The sequence below is a fragment of the Pteropus vampyrus genome, unplaced genomic scaffold, assembly GCF_000151845.1.
Source record: "Pteropus vampyrus isolate Shadow unplaced genomic scaffold, Pvam_2.0 Scaffold173, whole genome shotgun sequence".
Classification (NCBI taxonomy): Eukaryota; Metazoa; Chordata; class Mammalia; order Chiroptera; family Pteropodidae; genus Pteropus; species Pteropus vampyrus.
Window position 1 is genome coordinate 605,164 of NW_011888954.1, and position 9,881 is coordinate 615,044.

A 9,881-nucleotide genomic window follows, 5' to 3' on the forward strand; every position below is an offset into this window, starting at 1 on the left:
CAAATGAAGAAATGGGGACAAAGGAAAGTGGGACTAGGAAAGAGAAGATGAAATAACAAGTAAGGTCGGTCATTCCCTGGGATAGAATTTTACAAACTGTGGCAAGATTGTGAGCAAAATTTCTGATTCCTCAGAACAACTTCAAGAAATTTTCTCATCCGTAATGGGATTTTTCATGTCTCCAAAGTAGAACGGTCAATATCTAAACAGTATGACTGTCTTTCACATACTTCTTTAATACTTAAGATTTTTTTCAGCTTTATTTATAAAAATTTTGAGAAAGTTAAGATACTGTAGTTAATAAATGGCTTCTGATTTTTGAGTAAGATTATCTTTAGTGTATATAATTAAAAATAAAGAAACTAGCACAATGACCTCCAAAGTAGGATGCACACATACCACCTCACTCCATCGATGCGCAAGAAAAACATGAAAATTTCACTTACATTTGTTTCAAAGTCTCAATTCTTCTTTAATATACATTTTTGTGTGTTTTATTGTGCATATAATACAGTAGTGCTTGTATGCAACTATTAAAATATACACAAATACTGTTATATTACTGTACTATATGCTTGATGAAAAAGATTCTTTGCTTGTTTTTGCTTATGGGATGCAGGATCTAAAATGTTTAGATATCAGTGTTGTAACATTGAGTTAATTATAAATTCATGAAAAGAAATATAACCTGGTGAATAAAACTGTTGACTGAAGTCAGAAACTCTGAACGCTATCCCAACAGTCTCGGTGCAGATCGCTTAGCCTTCAGACTCTTAGGTTCAGCCCTCACAGTGGGCACAACTGTGCCTTCCTGCTTAAACTGGGTGGCCATCAGTGTTAACGGTCTGAATGGCTGACTCAGCCCGGAAGAAGGCATCTCTAAGGACGGCAAAGCCCTTCCTGTATGGATGACAGAGAACAGTAATCCTGTCCTCAGTGTGTGGTTAGGGTTGTCACATTACGGTGACATCCCACAAGCCCTCAACTCTTGAGAGAAATGGGGGAGGTGAGCCTACCAGAGCCCTGCCCAGGCCCTTCAGTGGCCAGGAGCCTGACACATGAGGTGGGCATCTCCCATCTAAACCCAGAGTCCACCCAGCTAACGTTTCTACACTGTCCTGAGCCCGGTGGGGAGGACAGGGGGACATGAGAAAGGATTCCAAGTACTTTGGAAGAAAATAATATATAATCCTAAACTTAGTAATATTGTCCTTGCTCATTACTATTGAGTGGCTACATGAAACTGAGTTTTAACAATTGCTATACAGACAGTAGTGTCGCTGCTGACCTGAGTTCTTAATTTGTCCTTTTACTCATAACTAGTAACTAACATTTGCATAGCATTTTATGGTCTATCTTATATGTTTGAAAATATTATTATATTTATTTTACAGATGAGGAAACTGAGGCTCTGAAGGTTAAGCAATTTGCCTGAGGTCATAATAGATAGTAAATGGCACAGCTGTAACTTGACCTAGATGCTGTCATTCCAAGCGAGTGGTGACACTCGCTTGCCTTAAATGCATCCCAGGTTCAGTCACCCCGATTTTATGAATGTATTCTTTACTTGACTCCATCTCTTTTATGCCGTATTTTTATGAGAGTTTTTGTGTGTGTGTTTTTTATGACTTAGAGGTGTCGTGGAATATGATGCAGAAGGCTTTACAAAACTCACTCTGCTGCTGATGTGGAAAGATTTTTGTTTCCTTGTACACAGTGAGTATACTTTTGCTATTAGCATGTCAGCGTGCATTTGAAAATGTGCAAAAGTACATGTAACAAAGAATAGGAGAACCTTTAATGTCCTGACTTGGTTTCTTTTACTTTAGTGTATTTCCTGCATGGTTTTAAAGAGAAAATACCTTTAGTGGTTCTCAATCAGGTGTAATTTTCCCCTCAGGGGATGTGTAGCAATGTCTGGAGACATTTTTGATTGTCATGATTTGGGAAGGAGTGTTGTTGCTGCTGGCGTTTAGTGGATAGAGGTGAGGAATGTTGCTAAACACCTTATAATGCACAGGACATCCACATCCTCCCCCCCGCAAACAAAAAAATCATTGCATGCAAAACGTCAATAGTGCTGAATTTAAGAAACCTTATCCTAGCCAGATTTCTGTTTCAAAGTTTTTTCCAGTATCAGGTCTCACAACTTTAAGGATTACTCAGAACATGCTTGCTTTGATCATTTGGTTATCATCCTTATTAAGTGAAAAGTCTACAACTTTGATAATATATAACAAATCTTAAAGGCGATACAGCATTTTAATATAATCTCAACATCACTTTTTAGTTTTCTTCCACAGAGTAGTATTTAAATGTTTGTTGTATTGCATTAGTCAGTCAGTCAAACTTTGGTTCAGCTTTCTCTTGATGGATAATTAAGAGTCTTTTTGTTTATTTCTTTATTACATAAGAATGAGTGACCCATGGTGCCAGGTTAAAGTTGCAAGTTGCTACTAGTATGTCAGCTAATGGTTGCAAGTTAACCAAAATGTTTATGATTTAGTAATTTGGTATGCTAAATGCCAAGACTTGAAGCTAAAGGCATAAAGTTCCAGCTCTCTCAAGTTGAGTTATAGAAAAGCAGTGGGTTTGGGTTGACTTTGCATGGTAGCTGGAACTACCCTAGACTTAGTAAATGATTTTAGGAAGCAAAGCTTCGGCCCTGTTTAGCAAAGCCATCACAGAGTGTAAAGATACTGACTTGCGATTTTTCCTCCCTGGCAGATTGGCCTTCTTGGCTGTAATTTGCTTAGGTTAAAAGAGTTCTTAAATTAATTCGACTTACCTGATTTCATACTAACAGATAGTTAGGGAAGAAACCCAAAAATGTCCATAGTAGCAGAGAGAAGAAAGCCTCTGATTGAAACATAACCCACATGTAGATAACTGAGAGTTGGCTATACCTGTAAGGAGTTGGTTCTCCCTGCCTTTTAGGTGTTTCTCAGTGATAACCACCTTGTCATGCAGTGCTTTGTATTGAGCTCCTACTCTATAGCTAGTCATACATTGGGACCATCTTTTCAAATGCATCTGAAAAATGTAAGTATATTGCTTTGTGTTAATAATGTGTATGGATAAACAGAGAGTTGAAGATAATAATTTTAATCTTGAGTGTGCCTCCAACTAATTACAGGACCTTATTCAATCACTACGTCAAGCCTTCTTCTACTTTAGTTTTCTCATATATACACTGGGGATGTGGTTGTTAAGTCCTGTGGAGACGTTGGCCTATGAAGCTTAACCTACAATACAGGGCCAGGTAGAAGAGGAAGCCTCACAGTCAAGGCCTTGTGGCAGTCTCCTCTTTGCTCACCATCTTCTGTGGCTCTGCTGATACTTCCAGCCACAACTTTTGATTCTGACTATATATGGAGCTGCTTTGGCTTTCCATTTCTGAGTCATACTTCCTTTGTGAGATCTCACTTCCTGTTTGCCATATCCACTTTGCCTCACCATCTGATCCCAGGAATTCTGTTTCTAGCCTATTAACTTGACCCCAGGCCCTGATTGCATCCTTGGTTTGTCTCTCATGACCCTGGACAGTCGCTTGGGTGATTAGTCTGATGTAATTCCTCTAGTCCAGTTCAACAAGAGGCGTCTGTACCCTGCCTCGAATGCTGGTGGCAACAGTTAGAGGCCTCTCAGAGTGGCTATGGGAGAAGGACATAGAGGGAAGGACACACAAAAGGTAGTCGCAAACATTAAATTAGATGAATGCTTCATCCAGTTTCTTTATCCCAAAGTGGCATGAAATCTCAGTTCTTTCCTGGAACTTACTTTCCTAGCTATGGTTCTACCTGCAAAAAATGACATCAGATATAAGAAAAAGAAGATATTCTTGGCATTGCTCATTCTAATCTGTGTTTTGACATGCAGCTCAGTGGTAGCTAGCAAGAGTGATGTTCAGGTATACGAGAGCACTCGCCTCTCAGCTCCTGGCAGCTCTGTTGTCAGGGTCTCCAGTATTGTCACAATTCTTGTTCCTTTGGAAGGCCTGTTCCTCAGAGAATATTCTCTCCATGGTATTATGTGTCCAGTATTTCTTGCAGCTTCTTTTCTGTCTTAGCTTTTCCAAGTCAGACATGCAAAATCTAATCCCAAAGTCATATTTTCACTTACTTTTGATTACCTTCTTTAGAAACATAGAACTCCTAGGCACCTCTTAGAGCAGCCACAGGGACCTTGGGGTTTGTTTAATTTACTTTTACCAAGTGTTTCCTCAGGCTGCAATTCCTTTCCTCCCCAGGCTGTTCACTTGTCTCTTAGCGTCACTGCCAACGTTGGGCTCTTCTGGCAGATAAAACCTTGTCTCTGAATCAGGGGATTTGATGCTGTTTCCTGCTCCATCGTTAACTCGCAGCCTGTCTTTAGTTAAATTATTTCTACCCTTTTCTTCGTTCTTATATCTAAAATGTAGGACCTGCTACATCAGAGTGAAGCTTGGTTAGATAGCCTGTTTTATTCAGTCATACAATTAAGCATCTTATACTTACCTTCCCTTGGAAGCACCTGTTTGCTTGGTTACAATACTCAAGGGACCTCTTGTTCCCTTTTTTTCCATAAAGATAGGGATGTGAAAATATGGAGTGGCAGAGACTTAATGACGGAACATTACAGTTAGTTTTCTGAGATCTCAAGAATGTGAAAAAGGAAGCAGGAAGTGCCTAGAGATGGAGCCGGTCTCCTGTGGCTGGCTCCACTGCTCCATGAGCTTGGAGACCTGGCAGGACCCCTGGTAACATCCCTGCTCTCCCCCATCTCCGTTCTGCCCAGGCCCAGGAAGAGGACTGTCAATAGGGCAGGTGCTGGCAACAATTCTGAGCATTTTGGATGCTAGAGGGAAGAGACACTCTCTCTTGAGACAGACGGCTCAGACCTCAGAGTGTGTCAGCGAGCGGAAGCAAGAATGCCTTAGGGGAAAACATGGCACATATTCTGGGATCTCTCAGGAGACACTGCAGCTCCCTGGCATGCTGGTGGTTCCAGGAGTGAGGACCGTGGTCATGATCATGGCCATAGAGAATTTTTGTCCATTTATTGTGTCTTTCCTTCTTTCCTTCCTTCATTTATTATCAATATATTGTAAGACTTAGACCCATAGCAGAATCAGGGATTTGCTCCCATCCAGAAACTGTTTTCAGGAAGGTTTCCTGGCCATCATCTGAGAATTATTTGTAGTGGTTATGTAGTAATTCTATGTTTGCCAAGCTATTTTTAACCCCTGGAGGTAGATGTGTTCTGTAAACCAGCTTTTCAGAATGCTAGGTGACAAGAAAACCAGATAGCAAGGCACAGAAACAGCACAAAAGCAACCACTGGGTAAAACGTCGGCTCTTTCTCCTGGGTTCCTGTCACCTGCACTATACAAGAGGAGGCAGCTGCCTGAGTTAGCAGGGTTGCTGCTTAGAAGGGAAGGTATTGAGACCTGTGGCTTTCAGGACAGGTGAGAGAGTCTCTGACTGTATGCAAAGCTGTCTTTTCTCGTTACTTGTAAATTATTGGTAAATGACCCTTTGAGTCACCCAATCTGGAACACAAGCCATGTTTCCCTGGTAAAATACCTGTTAGACCAAATCTGACCATTTTGGATGTTCCGTTTCATTTTTCCTCTTCTTTGCCCCTAACTCAATTAATTTAACAGAGTTCCGAGTTTACTGAGAACCCGCTGTCTGCTCAGTACTATGCCAGGTCCCAGGGGGTATAAATAAATAACTCAGACTTGACCTTAAGATACTTAGAGTCAGGCACAAGGGTTGGGAGCCAAATAACACGCTCAGCCTGTTTTGATGTGGCCTTCAAGCTAAGGTGGTTTTAATATTTTTAAAGGGTCGTTAGGAAAAAATACAAAGATGAAGAATATGCAACAGAGATGGGAAAGCTTATAATATGTACTCTTTGACCCTTTACCAAAAAAAAGCCAAACCCTTATCTAGTTGATGAGAAAAGAGATCAGATGAAGGTAAAGTTACAATGGTATGCATTTTTAAAAACATTTTGTGAACTTGCCTACTATATGCAAGGCACAAAGTGGTGTATGTCAGAGAGAGGACTCTATATGTTTTATGTATATGAAAGAGACAGAGCTTCCCTAATGGAGTCTAATGAGAGAGACAGACAATAAAGAAGTAAACTAACAAATATATAGATTTCAAATGACAAATACCATAATGGAACAAAGCAGAGGACTGTGAAAGAGACAAAAGAGGGAGTTACCGTTAGGATAGTCAGAGAAGATGGGTCGTAAGAGGTGACATTTCAGCTGAGACGTTAATGAGCAGCCATTTAGAGAGTCAGGGGAGATTTCAGGGAAAGAAGTCAGCTGTGCAAAGAGCTGCTAAAGGCAGCAGAGAGCTTCGCGTGAGCCAGTGTGGCTGGAGTAGAGGGAACAAGGAGAGAGTCATATAAAATGAGGTTAGAGAGAGCGAGGGTCAGATCAGCTACTGCCTCACAGGCCAATATGTATCAGGATTAAGCAGTAATAAACACTTGAAAAACAATGGTTTAAAGCAAGATAGGAGTTTATTTCTCACTCATGTATATGTAGGCAGTCCAGGACTGGAATGACAGATCCAGAGGTCACATAGGACCCAGGTTCCTTCAGGCTTTTTACTCCACTATCCCTTGGACGTGGCTTTCTTGCTCACAGTCCAGGAAAGCTGTTGGAGCTCCAGCCATGCCATACACAAACACAATAGAAAAAAGATGGAAGAAGGGTACAGATCTTCTCATTTACTGAATCTTCTAAGAAGTCTCATGCACCGCTTCCTGTTAGATAGATCTTTGTTCCAGAACTTAGTTCAAATGGCCTCAGCACGTGAGCTAGGGCAGACTGGGAAGTATGGTTTTTTAGCTGGAGCAGCAAATGCCCAGTTAAAAATCAAAGTTCTTTGAGTAAGAAAGAGAATGGATATTTAATAAGCACCTACTAGTCTCTTTCCAACCAAGGCAAGGTGTTTGGATTTTATCTAGGTTAAAGTCCCTTCAGGAAATAGATGACACATCACAGCTGACTTCTTTGCACAGATAAGTAGAGAGAATTTAATGGAAGGACTGTGTTCAAAGGTGTGGACAGGGTTAAAAAAAACCAAAAGGTATGGTTAGCAGCAGCAGGGAGTCGGTACCTCATCTAGGCCTGCACGGGCGAGAGGAGAGCGTGGTTGCCAGAAGCCAGATAGAGCTCAGTTGTAAGGAGAGGGTTTCCTGGCAGGAGCTGGGAAGGGCCTTTGGTAGAGAAACATAGCTGCTGCTAACCTGTGGCCGTGCAAGAAGGGCTCTCTCCCTTTATTTCTTTTGGCTCTGTTGTTAGGTACATATACGTTTATAGTTGTTAGGTCTTCCTGATGTGTTGACCTTTTTACCATTATGAAATGTCCCACTTTGTCTCCAGTGATATGACTTCTCTTAAAGTCTATTTCATCTGGCATTTATATATTCATGCCAGTTTTCTCATGTTTATTGTTTGCTTGGTGTATTATTTTACATCCCACTGCTTTCAACCTTTTTTTTTTTTTTTTTTTTTGTCTTTATATCTAAAGTGTGTCTCTTGTAGACAGCACATGGTTAGGAGTTAGGTTTTGCTTATTTAGACATTTTAACAATCTCCTCTTTTATGAGAGAGTTTAATCCATTGACATTTAATGTAATTATTTGGTGTGGCTGGATTTGGGTCTGCCTTTTTGAGATATGTTTTCTATTGGTCTCATTCCATTTTTATTCCTCTTTTACTGCCTTATTTTGTGTAAGGCAAATGTTTTCAATGTACCATTTTGATTTCTTGATATTTTTAGCTTTTTTTTTTTTTTTTTGCGTTTTCTCGGTGATTTGTCTAGAGATTGTGATATGCATGTTTAATTTAACACAATCGACATAGGTTACTAGCAACTTAATTCTGGTAAAATACAACAGCTTTGCTCCTTTTCTTCTCCCCCTGTGCCGTTATCGTCATATATATTACATCTATATATATTATAATGTAAACACAATATAGCTTGTGCTATTATTGCTACTAACAACTTTATATTTTCAAAATAAATGAAGAGAATAAAAGAAGTATATCCTCTTTGTAATTTGCTCGGTCTGTAATTTCCAGTGTGTCTTTAGGTCTTCGGTTGCTCTGTTCCTCCATTTTCTAGTTGTTACAGTGGGTATAGAGGGAAGCGGCAGCTTTATTTGGTGTAGGGGATGATGAGATTCTTACTCTGGTTCTTCTCTTCATTTTACATAATTAAAGTTCATACAGATTTCTTAATATTATTCTTTCAGTATGTCTTTATCTGTCTATCCATTCATTCATTCATCCATTCATTATTTTTAAGCTTACATTAAGTCCAGAAAACATTTATTTTATCAAGAGAGCTAAGTTTCTGGTAAAACTTTTTTTTTTTCCTAAGCTAGAGGAAATTGGCAACTGCAGACTAATTCTGCTAGTCATTTAAATAATTCTTTCCTTATAGGCCTGCAGTCAAGGCCAATAAGTTAAAAATTAGGACAGCTTTTGAAATTTTAAGTAAAATGCAGAGACTTCTGTTTATTGCTACAGTTGCCCCTTCCAAGCTCTGATTTCGTCAGGCTATGCGACCGCCAGTATACCCGTGGACATTATTTGCCGTGATGTAGCACTGTCATTTCACCACTCAAAGGCAAAGCTATCACCGTAGTAGCTCTTAGTTCCTGAGCAAAGTCATGTGGACTCATCTCCTTGCCACAGAAATAATCACTTGTAAGATTTTTAGCAGCAACAAACAAGGTGTTTACTAGATAATTCAGTTTGACAAAAACTGTAAGGTTTCTCAAACTTGCTTACTTTTGAGATACAAATCACATCTTTCTATAAATAGATTTGAAGTGCAAGTCAGAATTGGTAAAGAATCATAATGAACCATTATAAGAACCATAATGTTATGTATTAGAATTCATTTCAAACCAAATCTATAAAAAGTGCAATATTATTTTAGAATTAATATGTTTACTAGAGATCAGGCATATATAAAGATCTGTAGTTTAATTTTATTATTTCCAGTAGTAATAATAGCTATCAAAGCAACAGGAACTAAAATTGATTATTACCAAAAAGTGAAACCAATCAGTTCTCTATAGTTCAAATGATAAGAGAATATGGAAAAGGATAAAAGAAATTTACATTTTCTAAATGCCTTTTCGCTTTGATTATGAGAACTATTTGGTCTTTTAGGTACTTTAAACATTTGGGTAATTTTTATCCCGGACTTCGTTGGAGGTGGGTAGCCCTGCCAGGCAGTGGCGTTTGTCTTCCGTCACACACATAAACGAGCACCCTGTTCACAGTTTACAGCACAGGGAGCTCTCGTCCTTTAGCAACCGCTGTTGCTCTGGCGAGTCAGATTGAAACTTGAGTTTTGTCTTTAGAGTCTACTTCCAGAAGGACTTGTTTTGTGAAATTTCTGACACTGATTTGAGAATTTATTTCATTAATCTTCATTGGGAATATTCTCTTCATTCTGATACCGTGGATTATATGACATCTTTTTAATGACCTTACAAGACTTCTTGTAAGGAAGGATGCTGTAAATCAGATGCATATTACCATTCAATGATTTTCCCCCTATACCTTTTATATATGTTGTATGATTCTTTTCAGCTGTAATTATTATATTAAAGTAATTGCTAAAGTGAGTTTATCTGATCAAAGAAAGATCATGAAAACTTAGTGATTTTAACTTAAAAGCTTATGCAACTGCTTTGAAATTAATAAATTATAACTCAAGAAGGCATCTAACTCAGTGAAAGAAAGTAACTTTCTAGTATTGATCTAATTCAGTATAACTTTTTCTTAGAATTAATCTTGAAGTATTATTGACATTGGTGAAACTTGGACATTATTTTGATGCAAAGCTTTTGCT

General features: G+C 38.9%; 1 protein-coding gene across 4 annotated transcripts in view; it reads left to right on the forward strand.

The window, feature by feature from the left end:
• BABAM2 (BRISC and BRCA1 A complex member 2) overlaps positions 1-9,881 on the forward strand; it is a 362,799-nt gene that overhangs the window by 283,542 nt on the left and 69,376 nt on the right. For all 4 annotated transcript variants that reach the window (XM_011370731.2, XM_023536945.1, XM_011370732.1 and 1 more), the window contains one exon: positions 1,634-1,716. In XM_011370731.2, the coding sequence (XP_011369033.1) occupies positions 1,634-1,716 (83 nt within the window). The remainder of the gene's footprint in view (positions 1-1,633; positions 1,717-9,881) is intronic.